Here is a 17,016-nt window from a genome sequence, read left to right on the forward strand (position 1 = left end):
CAGCTATTATTACTCTGCTCACACTTCTGAAGCACTGCCTGCGAAGATTGCTAAACATTTACTTGAGGAAAATTACCTCAACTAGCTTTGGATAAGATAGCAGTTCACAGTTTAAAAAAGATGCATGCTCTTAACCAAGCAAAATACTTTTGATAAACTGCTCTAGATAAGTTGGTGAAATATTGCATTTTGTTAGGCAAGAAGGAGTGCCCTGTAGCTGAAGCATGTTAAGTTGTGATTGAGGTTTGTCTGTTTTTCCTCCTGGACTGGGATGTGTTTTGCGTGGAGGGTTAGCATCTTGGCGTGGGCCAAGCTTCTCCACAACACAGAGAATACAAAATGAACTTTCACAAGCCTTGCTGTATACAGTGCTTCTAGAGTAGTTTAAAGATGCTCCCTCACTTGTAAGGAAAACTGTAGTTTCTCACCAATCCCGCATGGCATCTTCTCTAAGGCATCCTCACTGTAGAAATAGATACTAGTCTATAAAGTCTGATATTGAAAGGTGAAGTATAATATTATGCATATTGTTGTCTTCATGACAAAAGTTAACATCACCAATAAAATATTATCAGAATGTATCTCTGTAGGACGTTAATTGACAAATATTTTACAACGCCACAGTTTTATTATAGTGAGCCCACCCATTAGGCGACTGACTGGCTTTTCTCTCTGACCTCTGTCTGACCCTTTGTTCTCAGGTGGATAAACTGGAGGAGTCAGAAAGCCAAAGGAAGACTGAGGAAGAAGTCACAGAACCCACCCCCATAGTTTTCGGTAGGTTCGGTAATGCAATTTATATTAAAAGGCTTGGTTAAACTTTCTGGAATCAGTTGGCATAGGGAGGGAAATGAGTAAGGGAATCTGAATGCAACGCTAGAAAGACAGCTGTTTATTATTGATGAAAGGTAACAATTCTGTGTGTGTGTGTGTGTACAGGTCAGCAGCTGATGTTGACGGCAGGCTCGGCTCCAGTGGCACCCCAGCCTGGATACCCAGGAGGCTTCGGATACGCTGCCCCAGGCTACTCCCCCCAGCCCCCCTACAACTACAACATGTAGACCACCTCTACTCCCCCCAGCCCCCCTACAGCTACAACATGTAGACCACCTCTACCCCACCCAGCATTCCTACAACTACAACATGTAGACCACCTCTACCCCACCCAGCCCCCCTACAGCTACACCATGTAGACTACCTCTACCCCACCCAGCCTCCCTACAACATGTAGACCACCTCTACCCCACCCAGCCCCCCTACAGCTACACCATGTAGACCGCCTCTACCCCACCCAGCCTCCCTACAACTACATGTAGACCGCCTCTACCCTACCCAGCCCCCCTACAACTACAACATGTAGACCGCCTCTACCCCACCCAGCCCCCCTACAACTACAACATGTAGACTACCTCTACCCCACCCAGCCCCCCTACAACTACAACATGTAGACTACCTCTACCCCACCCAGCCACCCTACAACATGTAGACCACCTCTACCCCACCCAGCACCCCTACAGCTACACCATGTAGACCACCTCTACCCCACCCAGCCCCCTACAACTACAACATGTAGACCGCCTCTACCCCACCCAGCCTCCCTACAACTACAGCATGTAGACCGCCTCTACCCCACCCAGCCTCCCTACAACTACAACATGTAGACCGCCTCTACCCCACCCAGCCTCCCTACAACTACAACATGCAGACCGCCTCTACCCCACCCAGCCCCCCTAGGGCTACAACATGTAGACCGCCTCTACCCCACCCAGCCCCCCTAGGGCTACACTAAGCCTGCATCCCAAATGTCACCCTATTCCCAGTATAGTTAACTACTTTTGACCAGGGTCCATATGACTCTGGTCTAAAGTAGTGCAGTATATATAGGCTATATGGTGTCGATTAGGACACAGATCATGTAGACCTTAAGGCCCCAATAATTCTACCTGGAGCTTCTAACACGCCCCCCTCGGCCAACCTCAGGCCTCGACCTGAACCACACTTACCCTGCACTGGGATACAGATACAGCTTGCTTATGGATTCTATATGTATTCCCTGCCTTGACACCCCTGATACTCCCAATCTCACTACTCTGAGACACACCTAGCCCACCTATGGACACTCCTAACCCCCACACCCAAATCTCTCAACTGAAAAGATCTCCACTTTGCCCCCACCTCCTCTCGCTCCTCACCTCTCACTCCCACTTCCTCTTGCTCAACTCTCCCTCCAATGGAATACAGCAAGACTAAGTGACCCCTCTACTTAGGCTGAACTGACCAGCCCACCCGCCATTCAACACGCACCGCATGACAAAAGCGCTTAGTTCCTAGAGAAGATAACTAATAAGATGTCGCTAATGTACAGTACACCTCTCTATTCTATTACTGTTCTATAGACTGCATCAACTGTGTCAACCATAGAACAGCTTCTTTTTTTAAAATCCTAATGTTTTTCTAGAGATTATAATACAGCACTGATGGTACAGAGACTTTGTTACTGAGGAGCCAGAGAGGGGGCGGGTGAAGGGGGAGCAGCACCGAGTTCCCCCACCCTCTCCTAAGCACTGCTAGGCCTTATACAGGAGGAGGTTTCAAATTTGAGTCATTGTTTATGTTTGTTTCATGACTGTTTCTGTGCAATAGAGATCTTAACAGGTACCATGTGTTGGAGATACAGTACTATATGGACTAGGAATACTAGTTACTTGGGTTATGGTGTACTGTCTGTGTGTAGTTTATCAAGCATGTGATCTGGGATCTGTTGACAACACCAAGACTGGGAAGATTTGCGCTGTTCCTTCTCTTCACTAGAGTCGTATTATCTGATAATAACCAAGTCAAGATGGACGTTGGGTCTCTCCACTACACTGTGATGTACGGTACAGGATCCCACAGCTCTGGTTGTTGATGATGTGAAACATAACTGCGATATGCTGATGTCTGTGCATGTGCTGCCAAACATATAATGCTGTAACAATGCAACCAGGAGCACAATTTCCATGTTACACATATACCAAGTATTACCTATGTTGTGTTCAAAACTAAACAAATGTATTTTCAAGCCTTCTACTGTCTCACCATTGGCAACAACTAACAGAATGGTCGAAGAAACTCAAATGTTACACAGAGAATAAAAACATACTAGAGGAATAGAGCTCGTATGTATCCCTGTACCAGTGGTTCAGAGTTAACAATTCATGTACTGAAAAAAACAGTGTATAATTTAAGATATGTTGCGATACTTAAATAAGCAAATAAGTCCATTATGGAATAAAATAGTGTATTGTCTATAGTGCATTGTTGTAGTCTTAATCATTATTATGATACTTTTTTTTTTAAAGAAAATGACAAAATACAAAAAGAGCAGAATACAAACAGAAACTATTCAGCATGATTGCTTGCAGCAGCCATCATCCTGGGGTTCGTTTTCTTCCTGTTCAAGTAGAACCTGTCTGATAAATGTTCTGGAAATCTATCGCTAGGGTTTATGGGTAACTCTGGCCTCGTGCATCCGGACAGACGGCCATGTCCACTGTTGTCCATTGGACCCTGAGCTGTGCCGCGACATTGTAAAAACGTTGAATTGGGGTTTTGTAGGAAAACTAAATCTAAACTGTGTACAAGCACTACCGTATCTGCACAAGTCATGGTCTCTGAAGGATAATAAAGTTTACACACACAATATCTGTCTGTGATCATTTCACGATGCTCATAGTAGTAACTCTAGAGGGAACTTGGATGTATATTTGGTAATATGTGTTTGCATTGTCGTACTATCAACCCTGGGTTTTACTAAGAACCTTTGGTCATAAAGCCGACAACACTGTTAGACAGTCACAATGGTTAATCTCAGCTAATGGTAACTGTCCAGTTAAATGTTGTTTAATTGTTATGCGTCCTTATGATGAAGGGTTTAAGTCAAGTGTTTGCATTGTCAACTTATTCCATTCAATCTGACTTGGTAAATTTACAGGTCATTCACAAACTTCCTTGATCAGGTTTGGTGTTTTTTTTCTCCACTTTTAAGATGTTCTTGCTTCTTTTAGTTTTGACAATGCAATCAACACTATAAAATCTACAGTTTAAGTCGGAAGTTTACATACACCTTAGCCAAATACATTTAAACTCAGTTTTTCACAATTCCTGACATTTAATCCTAGTAAAAATTCCCTGTCAGCTGGGATCACCAGTTTTATTTTAAGATTGTGAAATGTCAGAATAATAGCAGAGAATTGTTTATTTCAGTTTTTATTTCTTTCATCACATTCTCAGTGGGTCAGAAGTTTACATACACTCAATTAGTATTTGGTAACATTGCCTTTAAATTGTTTAACTTGGGTCAAACGTTTTGGGTAGCCTTCCATAAGCTTCCCACAATAAGTTGGGTGAATTTTGGCCCATTGTTTCCTGACAGAGCTGGAGTAATTGAGTCAGGTTTGTAGGCCTCCTTGCTCGCACACGCTTTTTCAGTTCTGTCCACAATTGTTCTATGGGCTTGAGGTCAGGGCATTGTGATGGCCACTCCAATACCTTGACTTTGTTGTCCTTAAGCCATTTTGCCACAACTTTGGAAGTATGCTTGTGGCCATTGTCCATTTGGAAGACCAATTTGCGACCAAGCTTTAACTTCCTGACTGATTTCTTGAGATGTTGCTTCAATATATCCACATAATTTGGTGACTCATGATGCCATCTATTTTGTGAAGTGCACCGGTCCCTCCTGCAGCAAAGCATCCCCACAACATGATGCTGCCACCCCCGTGCTTCACAGTTGGGATGGTGTTCTTCGGCTTGCAAGCATCCCCCTTTGTCTTCCAAACATAACGATGGTCATTATGGCCAAACAGTTCTATTTTTGTTTCATCAGACCAGAGGACATTTCTCCAAAAAGTATGATCTTTGTCCACATGTTCAGTTGCAAACCGTAGTTGGCTTTTTTTATGGGTAGTTTTGGAACAGTGGCTTCTTCCTTGCTTAGTGGCCTTTCAGGTTATATCGATATAGGACTCATTTTACTGTGGATATAGATACTTTTGTACCTATTTCCTCCAGCATCTTCACACGGTCCTTTGCTGTTGTTCTGGGATTGATTTGCAGTTTTCGCACCAAAGTACATTAATCTCTAGGAGACAGAACGTATCTCCTTCTTGAGCGGTATGACCGCTGCGTGGTCCCATGGTGTCAATACTTGCGTACTATTGTTTGTACAGATGAACGTGGTACCTTCAGGCATTTGGAAATTGCTCCCAAGGATGAACCAGACTTGTGGAGGTCTACAATTATTTTTCTGAGGTCTTGGCTAATTTCTTTTGCTTTTCCCATGATGTCAAGCAAAGAGGCACTGAGTTTAAAGGTAGGCCTTGAAATATATCCACAGGTACACCTCCAATTGACTCAAATTATGTCAATTAGTCTATCAGAAGCCTCTAAAGCCATGACATACATTTTCTGGAATTTTCCAAGCTGTTTAAATGCACAGTCAATTTAGTTTCTGTAAACTTCTGACCCACTGTAATTGTTATACAGTGAAATATAAGTTAAATAATCTGTCTAAACAGTTGTTGGAAAATTTACTGGTGTCATGCACAAAGTAGATGTCCGAACCGACTTGCCAAAACTATAGGTTGTTAACGAGAAATTTGTGGAGTGGTTGAAAGGTTGGAGTCATTAAAACTTGTTTATGTAAACTTCTGACTTCAACTGTATATCACCAGAACGTACCCCCCACTAGGTCAGTTCAACATCTACACTGAACAAAAATCTAAATGCAACATGTAAAGTGTTGGTCCTGTGTTTCATGAGCTAAAAAAAATCCTGGAAATGTTCCATACTCACAAGAAGCTTATTTCTCTCAAATGTTGTGCACAATTTGTTTACCACCCTATTAGTGAGAATTTCTCCTTTGCCAGGATAAATCTATCCACCTGACATGTGTGGCATATCAAGAAGCTAATTAAAGAGCATGATTATTACACAGGTGCACCTTGTGCTGGGGACAATAAAAGGACACTTTAAAATGTACAGTTTTGTCACACAAAACAACGCCACAAATATCCCAAGTTTTGAGGGAGCGTGCAATTGGCATGCTAACTGCAGGAATGTCCACCAGAGCTGTTGCCATAGAATTTCTCTACCATAAGCTGCCTCCGTTGTTTTAGAGTATTTGGCAGTACTTCCAATCGGCCTCACAACCGCAAACTAAGTGTAACCACTCCAGCCCAGGACCTCCACATCAACCAATCAATCAAATGTATTTATAAAGCCCTTTTTACATCAGCAGATGTCACAAAGTGCTATACAGAAACCCAGCCTAAAACTCTAAACAGCAAACAATGCAAATTTAGAAGCACGGTGGCTCCCCAGTGGGTGGGCCTGGCGACCAAGTGGGTGGGCCTAGATTAGGGCCTAATGAATTTCTTTCAATTGACTGATTTCCTTATATGAACTGTAACTCTGTAAAATTGTTGATATTTATTCATGTTGTGTTTCTACTTTTGTTCAGTATAGTTTTGATTTACATTTGAGTTGTCAACTAATGTGAATTCAACAAAACATGCCACCATTAAATTCGATTTAGGTTCAAAGTTGCCCACTGTATATTGTATGCTCAACAAAATGTGAATGATATTACATTGCTCAGAGAAAGATTTAGTAACAAGTAATACATTTTTTCTCAAAAAGGGAGGGGTCAGAATTATTGACACCCCGAAAGATTCTTATAAATAAAGTAGTCAAAAGTTTAGTATTTGGTCCCATATTCCTAGCACACAATGACTACATCAATCTTTTGACTCTACAAACTTGTTGGATGCATTTGTTCGTTTTGGCAGTGTTTCAGATTATTTTGTGCCCAATAGAAATTAATAGTAAATAATGTATTATTGTGTCATTTTGGAATCACTTTTATTATAAGTAAGAATAGAATATGTTTCTAAACATTTGTTCACTTAATGTGGATGCTACTGTACCATGATTACAGATAATCCTGAATGAACCATGAATAATGATGAGTGAGAAAGTTTACAGATGGTTAAAGATCATACCCCCAAGACATACTAACCTCTCACCATTACCAATAACGGGAGGTTAGCATGTCTTGGGGATATGATATTTTACCCTCTGCAACTTTCTCACTCATTATTCACGATTCATTCTGGATTATCCGTAATCATGGTAGCATCCACTTTAATGTACAAGCGTTTAGAAACATATTTTATTTTTGTTTACAATAAAAATGAAAATACACTATTTACCATTCATTTCTATTGGGCACAAAATTATCTGAAACCCAAACAAAACAAACTGCAAATGCATCCAACAAGTTTGTAGAGTCGCAAGATTGATGTAGTCATTGTGTGCTAGGAATATGGGGCCAAATACTTAACTTTTGACTAGTTTATTTATAAGAATCTTTAAGGGTGTCAATCATTTTGATCCCTCCCTTTTTGAGAAATAGAAATAAAACTTGTTCAACAAAATCTCTTTCTCTAAGCAATTGTATTAGTATAAAATAATATAGTTTCCCAATTTGTGGAGCGTACAATATAGCTCAGTATTAGAATTATTTATTTTATACAGTCATTATTGCTAATTTTTATCAATGGTGTCAATAATTTCGGACTCCACTGTATGTCTGTGACCAGGCCAGACTACTCAAAGGAAAGCGTTCACTCTCTACTAGCACTGTTCCAGGACCAGTCCTCTGCCACAGTCATGACTCTCCTGATGGTCTGGCTGATGACGGTCTCTGACCAAAACGTCAGGCAATGTTTTTAACTTTGAATTTGCAATAAGCCATATATTTCTATAATGGAGAGAGTGTTGTGCTCTAACTTCTGATGCCACAGTCCTGAGGGACACCAGTTGGAGCTGAGGAGCAAAACTGTCCCTGGATCAGTGGGGGTAGTAGATATGTACTGCTGCACTTCGACCTCATCTTGGGAACAGCATCCGATGGAGATACGGATCAAACATTCTGTGTGTCCACCTGTCATAGTAGGGGTTTTGTACACATGTGGCCTTGTGTACAGGCTACATCACTTCAATTCAAAGTAGTATCTGTTCATCTCCATTATCAGAATAGAAAAAACTGGAAAAAATGTGATTATGTTAAATTATTTGTTCATGTAAGCAAAGGTCTAATTTGTAAATGAGGTTAGGAACAAAATAAAATGTTTGTTGTGGTTTTGATATGATTTTTCTATTCATAGCAAGGCAAATAAATCTGTCTCAATATTGTTTTGGTTGCATCCTTCTCGTGGATGTAGCATATAGGGATAGATGGATGTCACTGGGGCACAGCACTTGATTGATGGTGTTTTGGGTCTGAATCACCTTTGTACAGCCTTGATCACTTCTCTCTCTCTCTCTCTCTCTCAACAGCTTGGCAGCAGAGTTTAAGTGGTTAATAACATTATGCTGTCTAATGGGGTTGATACTTTAATTGACATATCTGCGTTTGTTTGCTGAACTAGGGAATTTACAGTATGTTATGCTAATGTAGTGCTCCACCTCATAGCGAGGTTTGCGCGTGAAAAGATGAGACAGACCCGCCCTTCTGGTGTGTATCCGAACTGCCCCGTCTCTCCTCCCTCGGCTACATGATATATACGCGTTCTCTCCTAGCACGACTGCCAGCTGTGTAGTAGCCTACTGTCCACATACAGCGGAGGTCTGAAGGCTACACTCAGCATCACTGGTCAGACAGCATCACAGCAAAATTGATCAGTCCTTAGTCTTGGTGTGCATGCACTGAACGTTATAATAACCATCAACTAGTTTTTTAGGACAAAAAAACAGTTTTGTAGACTTAGTTTTATAGCTAGATAGATATTTGTTAAATTATTTCTTTACAATGAAAGGAAACAGGAAATTAATCAGTCCCTTTCACCGACCACGGTGCCTGGCGGCGGCGGCACCTGGAGGGAAAGCCAAATTAACTCACCCAGGGAAGGCGATTCTAGCAGGTAAGTTTTGTAATCCTTTGTTCAGACACCATCTATGCCAATATATATGGTTTTACATTTTTGTGATACACGGTTGAATGCTTTTACTTGATAGAGAATCGGCGTGGATGGAGCATCAGCCTGTAGAATAAAGTAACATTGTTTTTCCCGATCATGTCACTTTCACTTGACAGCCAGGGTTTGTAAATTATGTGCTGATGGTGTTTCATTGGTTAGTAGCCGTGCAAGAAGCGAGCGCTTCCATGTCATTGAGTAGAACTGTCATGTTGTATTGTGTTCATTCACAATAAAATATCAAATATGCTAGTCCTGGTTATTAATAACAGTTTCACATGCAGTGTGTGCATTTCACTAAAGATGGGATTGGCTTGGGCTGCCTGTAGAGCGCATAACAAAATAGTGAGACTGTTTAAACTAGTAGCCTACTGGCTTTATCATTTATTTTTATTTTTTATGTTCTACTTAATATGATTTAGAATCGAATCAATATGATTTCAAAAGGATGATTATGAAATTATCTAATGATCCTATCTGTAACTGACAGTGGTAACATGCTATACCCTTCTAATAGTGCAGAGCAGTACTGCCTGGTTATATGAGAGAACACCACAGAACAAACACTCCTCAGTTTTCCCCCTTAGTGGCAGACAGTAACAACTCAGTTAGTTATAAGGACTGGTGAATGCTAAAATGTTCACCTCCTCTTTCATTATGCTATGATAGACAGATCATTCATGTTATTGTGCAGTTTAACTAAGATGACAAAAAAGCATCTGTTGCAGCTCCATCTGTCCGATTAGCAAACCACAGCATTTAGTTCCCACTATGCAGCCCTGTTCTTTTTAGGCAGCAGACACAGTCATTATTATGGGGTGTGTCTTCTGAAAATGACTCCACACTGTGCAATTCAAACCAATAACCCTACAATTGAACTGGAATGCATTTTAAGTAAACCACCCAAAACCACCACGTCGCTCTCTGAAGGAAGACAAAAACAAGCATTGAATTAGGATTAAATATAGAAACCCAAACACTGTGGACTGAACAGCAGAATGTCTCTAAAATGAGGTTTGAATAGCTCAGACGGCTACTGCTACTAATAGGTAGACAATGGTGTATATAAACCTGTACTGCTGATGCTATCTATTGGCTATTGAGAGGCTTTGAAGCCAGCGGTCGGCCATATTGGCACTCCACAGTAGAAGCAGTCCTCCATAGTGATGGGTGGAATTCTACAGTGTTTCAATTAAGTGTTTCAAGGACAAATGTACATGTATTTAAGTATTTACAAAATGACATGTTTTGTTGTTGTAAATTTTTGTTATTTTTTTTATGTTTAACTCACATAATATAGTTTAAAAGTGGGCATTAAGGTATATGTAATAACTAATGTAGACATTAATAAATGCATTAATTATACATTAATAAATGCATAAAATGTTTTGTTTTTTACATTGGAGGAGTAGTGCTAAGGTGGAGGCACAGGAGCTTCAACAAATCACCCCCTAAAAGTAATCTAGTATATATACTGCATACATCACTGGCAGTAGCCTAGTAGCCTTCATCACGGGAACCTCCATTCCTGTGAGGGATACTGGTGAAGTGTACCGAACAAAAAATATAAACACAACATGTAAAGTGTTGGCCCCATGTTTCATGAGCTGAAATAAAAGATCCCAGAAATGTTCCATATGCACAAAAAGCTTATTTTTCTCCAATGTTGTGCACAAATTAGTTTACATCCCTGTTAGTGGGCATTTCTTCTTTGTCCAGATAATCCATTCACTTGACAGTTGTGGCATATCAAGAAGCTGATTAAACAGCATGATCATTACACAGGTGCACATTGTGCTGGGGGACAATTAAAAAGTCACTTTAAAATGTGCAGTTTTCTCACACAACACATATCCAACACATGTCTCAAGTTATGAGGAAGCATGCAATTTGGTATTTGGTATATTATTAGGATCCCCATTTAGCTGTTGCAAAAGCAGCAGCTGCTCTTCCTGGGGTCCACACAAAACATGAAACATGACATAATACAGATAATTAATAGACAAAGACAACTCAAAGACAGAACGACAAATATTTTTTTTAAAGGCACACGTAGCATACATATCAATACATACACACAAACTATCTAGGTTAAATAGGCTTTATCTGTTTTTTGAAAGCAGGTTTGCTGTTTATTTGAGCAATAAGAGATGGAACGGAGTTCCATGCAATAATTGCTCTATACAATACTGTATGCTTTTTTGAATTTATTCTGGATTTGGGACTGTGAAAAGACCCCTGATGGCATTTCTGGTGGGGTAAGTGTGTGTGTCAGAGCTGTGTGTAAGTTGACTAGGCAAACAATTTGGGATTTTCAACACAATGTTCCTTATAAAAAGAAGAAATGATGCAGTCAGTTTCTCCTCAACTCGTAGCCAAGAGAGACTGGCATGCATAGTATTTACACTACCAGTCAAAAGTTTGAGAACACCTACTCATTCAACGGTTTTTCTATATTTGTACTATTTTCTACATTATAGAATCATACTGAAGACATCACAACTATAAAATAACATATGGAATCATGTAGTAAATAAAAAAAGTGTTAAACAAATCAAAATATATTTTATATTTGAGATTCTTCAAATAGCCACCCTTTGCCTTGATGACAGCTTTGCACACTCTGGCAGCAAGCTTATATAGGTCTGCTGTTAGAACCAGGATTTGTATTTGTATTTATTATGGATCCCCATTAGCTGCTGCCAAAGCAAAGCAGCATTTTTAAAAACACAATACATTCATAACAGATTTCACAACGCACTAAGTGTGTGCCCTCAGGCCCCTACTCCACTACCACATATCTACAACATAAAATCCATGTGTACGTGTGTATATAGTGCATATGTTATCATGTGTGTGTAAAGGCTGCTTTTGGGGAGCGGAATTACTTTGGCTTCCATCCAGGCCTGGGTACAAATACTTTCCTCTAGGGCCAGATGAAAGATATGACAGATAGATGTGGCTATAGGGTCAGCTAACATACTCAGTAGCTTTCCATCTAAGTTGTCAATGCCAGGAGGTTTGTCATTATTGATTGTTAACAATCATTTTTCCACCTCTCCCACACTAACTTTACAAAATTCACACTTGCATTGCTTTTCTTTCATTATTTGTTTTTCTATGCATGAAAACGATTGCTCACTGTTCGTTGTTGGCATTTCCTGCCTAATCTGCCAACTTTGCCAATGAAGTAATCATTAAAATAATTGGCAACATCAAATGGTTTTGTGATGAATAAGCCATCTGATTCGATGAAAGATGGAGTTGAATTTGTCTTTCTGCTCATAATTTCATTTAAAGTACTCCAAAGTTTTTTGGAGCTTCTTCATGAGCGGACAGCTTGACGAAAACCAGCCAATATTCAGGTCCTCAAGAAAGTAGACCTCTGTTTACATCACATACACTATCAAGCATTTCACACATATTATTTAGATACTGACTGTTAGCACTTGGTGGCCTATCGCAACACCCCCCCCAAAAAGGCTTTTGTGCCAAGTGAACCTGCAACCACAACACATAAGATCTTCTCTAAGCATTACAGGGATATGGCTCTGAATATATACAGCAACACCTCCCCCATAAGCATTTGTGTCTCTTCTATAGATGTTTTATCCTTGTATTGCTACTGCTGATTAATCAAGTGAGTCTCAAAAATGGCTAATATATGAATGTTGTCTGATTAGCAAGTTACTGATTTCATTAACCTTATTTCTAAGGCTACTTATATTAATACGGGATATTTTCAGCCCTTTCCTGGGTAGCTTATCAGAGATAGACATAATATAAGAGCATACAAAGCAAGAGAAAAAAATATACATCCAGCAGTCCATTAATCAATTGGGGTGTGTGTGTTCATGCGGGGTTGAAGTTACGAACCCATAGGCTTGGCTCTCTCATCCCTTCCAGGCTTCTGGGAGGGTGGACAATGAGCCTGTCATAGCGGATGTATGTCCCCACGCAGCTTTCATGTCTGGGATAAGTTCTTTCCTCTTCTGGCGCACAGCTTCAGGATAGTCCTCATTGAGGAAGATACAGTGCATTCGGAAAGTATTCAGACCCCTTGACTTTTTCCACATTTTGTTACATTACAGCCTTATTCTAAAATTGATCAAATAGTTTTTTCCCCCTCATCAATCTATACACAATACTCTAAAATGACAAAGCAAAAACGCTTTTTGTATAAAAATCAACAACGGAAATATTACATTTACATAAGTATTCAGTCCCTTTACTCAGTACTTTGTTGAAGCACCTTTGGCAGCGATTACAGCTTCCAGTCTTCTTGGGTATGACGCTACAAGCTTGGCACACCTGTATTTGGGGAGTTTCTCCCATTCTTCTCTGCAAAAACTCTCAAGTTCTGTCATTTTGGATGGAGAGCGTCGCTGCACAGCTATTTTCAGGTTTCTCCAAAGATTGTCGATCAGGTTCAAGTCCGGACTCTGATGGGCCACTCAAGGACATTCAGAGACTTGTCCCGAAGCCACTCCTGAGTTGTCTTGGCTGTGTGCTTAGGGTCGTTGTCCTGTTGGAAGGCGAACCTTTGCCCCAGTCTGTGGTCCTGAGGGCTCTGGAGCAGGTTTTCATCAAAGATCTCTCTGTACTTTGCTCTGTTCATCTTTCCCTCGATCCTGACTAGTCTTCCAGTCCCTGCCATCAAAAAACATCCCCACAGCATGATGCTGCCACCACCATGCTTTCACTGTAGGGATGGTGCCAGGTTTCCTCCAAACATGACGCTTGGCATTCAGACCGAAGAGTTCAATTTTGGTTTCATCAGACCAGACAATCTTGCTATTCATGGTCTGAGTCCTTTAGGTGCCTTTTGGCAAACTCCAAGCAGGCTGTCACATGCTTTTTACTGAGGAGTGGCTTGCGTCTGGCCACTCTACCATAAAGGCCTGATTGGTGGAGTGCTGCAGAGATGGTTGTCTTTCCATATGATTTCCAATCAATAGAATTTACCACAGGTGGACTCCAATCAAGTTGTAGAAACATCTCAAGGATGATCAATGGAAACAGGATGCACCTGAGCTCAATAGCAAAGGGTCTGAATACTTATGTAAATAAGGTATTTCTGTTTTTAAATTTTAATAAATGTGTAAACATTTCTGCAAACCTGTTTTCGCTTTGTCATTATGGGGTATTGTGTGTAGATTGATTTGTATTTGTATTTTATTTCACCTTTATTTAACCAAGTAGGCTAGTTGAGAACAAGTTCTCATTTACAACTGCGACCTGGACAAGATAAAGCAAAGCAGTGCGACAGAAACAACAACACAAAGTTACACATGGAATAAACAAGCGTACAGTCAATGACACAATAGAAAAAAAGAATGTCTATATACAGTGTGTGCAAATGGCGTGAGGAGATAAGGCAATAAATAGGCCATAGTAGCAAAGTAATTACAATTTAGCAGATTTACACTGGAGTGATAGATGAGCAGATGTTGATGAGCAGATTATGGTGTGTAAGTAGTGAGACTGGTGTGCAAAAGAGCAGCAAAGTAAATAAAAACAATATGGGGATGAGGTAGGTAGATTGGGTGATGAGGAAAATGTTTTATTTAATAAATTTTAGAATAAGGCTGTAACGTAACAAAATGTGGAAAAGTCAAGGGGTCTGAATACTTTCCAAATACACTGTGTACATTCCTCTTAAGTTCTTGACTCTTTCCAGAACAGCTACCTTGTCCTTGAACGTCAGGAACCTGACCACTATTGGCCTGGGCCTGTCACCTGGGCTGGTGGTGGGTTTTCCAGTCTCGTGGGCGAGCTCAACCTCAATCTTCCTGTGGTCCATCTTCAATTTCTCAGAGATCATTTCCCTCACTTTGTCGTCAGTCTCGTGGAGATTATGCAATCCCATCACAACCATGTTGTTCCGCCTTGATTGTCCCTCGACAATCCGTCATTGTTATCACACACAGAATTGATGTCCTCTCTCAATGACTTGTCATCTCGCCATTCTCCTGTTTCAACTCATCGAGGTGACCCTGGGAGAACTGCAAATTGTTCTTCAGGTCCTAGACCTCTCTGGTCAGGTTGTCCATTATTTTATTAGTTGAATCCACCAGTATTTGGACAAAACACTATTTGCTTGTTGTTGTAACAACTGCTTGTAGAACTATTTTTGTTCATTTAAAAAATCCTTTGCGTGTGATAGAGACACCACTGCCTTCAATGGTACCTTCGCTGGCTTTAGTCTTTGTAATGGTAGCTTAGCAACGTAGGTTACGCTGTTACTCCACGCAGTTCCAGACAGGGCAGGTCACAAGGAAGATTGAAAACAACAAACGGCAGGGATCTAGACAGCCACAGACCTGAGACAATCCACTGTCCCAACCACAATGGCTAACCGCGTTCCGGGCTGCGTTCAAGCTCTCAAGAAAACCTTGCTAGCTTGATAGACAACTAGCTAACAGCTAGGTGGCTAGCTAGCAGCTAGGCTAGCTGCTACACCAAATAGCTTCTCAGACTTGGCCTTGGTCGGCAGTATCACTGGACAGAGACTTGCAATCCCAACAACTGATGCCAACTGTGTGGCGGGATCCAAACTAAAAAGTTAGCTAGCTACTAAGAAACTTTCCAATACACTTTCAAAACAACAAACTTTTCAAAACAACAAACCGAACTCAAAATAAATTAAAATATTTGTCACATGCGCCGAATACAACCTTACTGTACAATGCTTACTTACAAGCTCTTAACCAACAATGCATTTTAAAGAAAAATAAGAGTTAAGAAAAATATTTACTAAATTAACTAAAGTAAAAAATAAGAAGAACAACAAAATAAAAACAATGAGGCTATATACAGGGGGTACCTGTACCGAGTCAATGCGTGGGGGTATAGGTTAGTTGAAGTAATTGAGGTAATATGTACAGTACCAGTCAAAAGTTTGGGCACACCTACTCATTCAAAGGTTCTTCTTTATTTGTACTATTTTCTACATTGTAGAATAATAGGGAAGACATCAAAACTATGAAATTCCAAAGTAGCCAGAAAAACCGTCTAAGTGACGCTCATCTGCAGGCTCGTTGTCCTCACCAGGGTCTTGACCTGACTGAGGTTCGGTGTCTTAACCGACTTCAGTGGACAAATATTCACCTTCAATGGCCACTGGCACGCTGGAGAAGTGTGCTCTTCACGGATGAATCCTGTTTTCTGTACCGGGCAGATGGCAGACAGCGTGTATGGCGTTGTGTGGTTGAGTGGTTTGCTGATGTCAACTTTATGAACAGTGTGCCTCATGGTGGCGGTGTGATTATGGTATGGGTAGGCAGAAGCTACGGACAAGGAACACAGTTGCATTTTATCAAAGCAATTTGAATGAACAGAGATACTGTGACGAAATCCTGAGGCCCACTGCCATTCATCCACCTCATGTTTCCCCGTGTCGCAAGGATCTGTACACAATTCCTGGAAGCTGAAAATCTCCCAGTTCTTCCATGGTCTGCATATTCACCAGACAAGTCACCTATTGAGCATGTTTGGGATGCGCTCTGGATTGACGTGTATGACAGCGTGTTCCAACTCTCTCCAATATTCAGCAACTTCGCTCAGCCATTGAAGAGGAGTGGAACAACATTCCACAGGCCACAATCAACGACCTGATCAACTCTATGTGAAAGAGATGTGTCGTGCTGCATGCGGCAAATGGTGGTCACATCAGATACTAACTGGTTTTCTGAGCCACGCTCCTACTTTTTTCTTTTAGGTATCTGTGACCAACATATTCTGTATTCCCAGTCATGTGAAATCCATAGACTAGGGCCTAATGAATTTATTTCAATTGACTGATTTCCTTATATGAATGTAACTCAGTAAAATCTTTGAAATTGTTGCATGTTGCATGTAAAATCAACACAGGGAGACCGATCAATTAGTTATAGTATTTTTAGTAATATACATTTTGTTTATGAATTATTAAGTGATTAAAAGTCGAAACACAAAAAAACAAATTGGTAATGGAATTTGGCTTCAATAGGATATC

The 17,016-nt window shown here is 40.6% G+C and overlaps 2 protein-coding genes across 3 annotated transcripts in view; both read left to right on the forward strand.

Moving 5' to 3' along the window:
* The window catches only part of LOC139411034 (clathrin heavy chain 1-like), a 41,238-nt gene extending 37,556 nt beyond the window's left edge, over positions 1 to 3,682 (forward strand). For both annotated transcript variants that reach the window (XM_071156825.1, XM_071156826.1), the window contains 2 exons: positions 702 to 777; positions 940 to 3,682. In XM_071156825.1, coding sequence (XP_071012926.1) covers positions 702 to 777; positions 940 to 1,061 — 198 coding nt within the window. In that variant the 3' untranslated portion in view covers positions 1,062 to 3,682. The remainder of the gene's footprint in view (positions 1 to 701; positions 778 to 939) is intronic.
* A 5,172-nt stretch (positions 3,683 to 8,854) lies between these two features.
* LOC139411037 (tricarboxylate transport protein B, mitochondrial-like) overlaps positions 8,855 to 17,016 on the forward strand; it is a 32,478-nt gene continuing 24,316 nt past the window's right edge. Inside the window, exon 1 of the mRNA XM_071156828.1 lies at positions 8,855 to 8,966. Coding sequence (XP_071012929.1) covers positions 8,855 to 8,966 — 112 coding nt within the window. The remainder of the gene's footprint in view (positions 8,967 to 17,016) is intronic.

Source organism: Oncorhynchus clarkii, chromosome 6 (assembly GCF_045791955.1).
Source record: "Oncorhynchus clarkii lewisi isolate Uvic-CL-2024 chromosome 6, UVic_Ocla_1.0, whole genome shotgun sequence".
NCBI classification, from domain to species: Eukaryota; Metazoa; Chordata; class Actinopteri; order Salmoniformes; family Salmonidae; genus Oncorhynchus; species Oncorhynchus clarkii.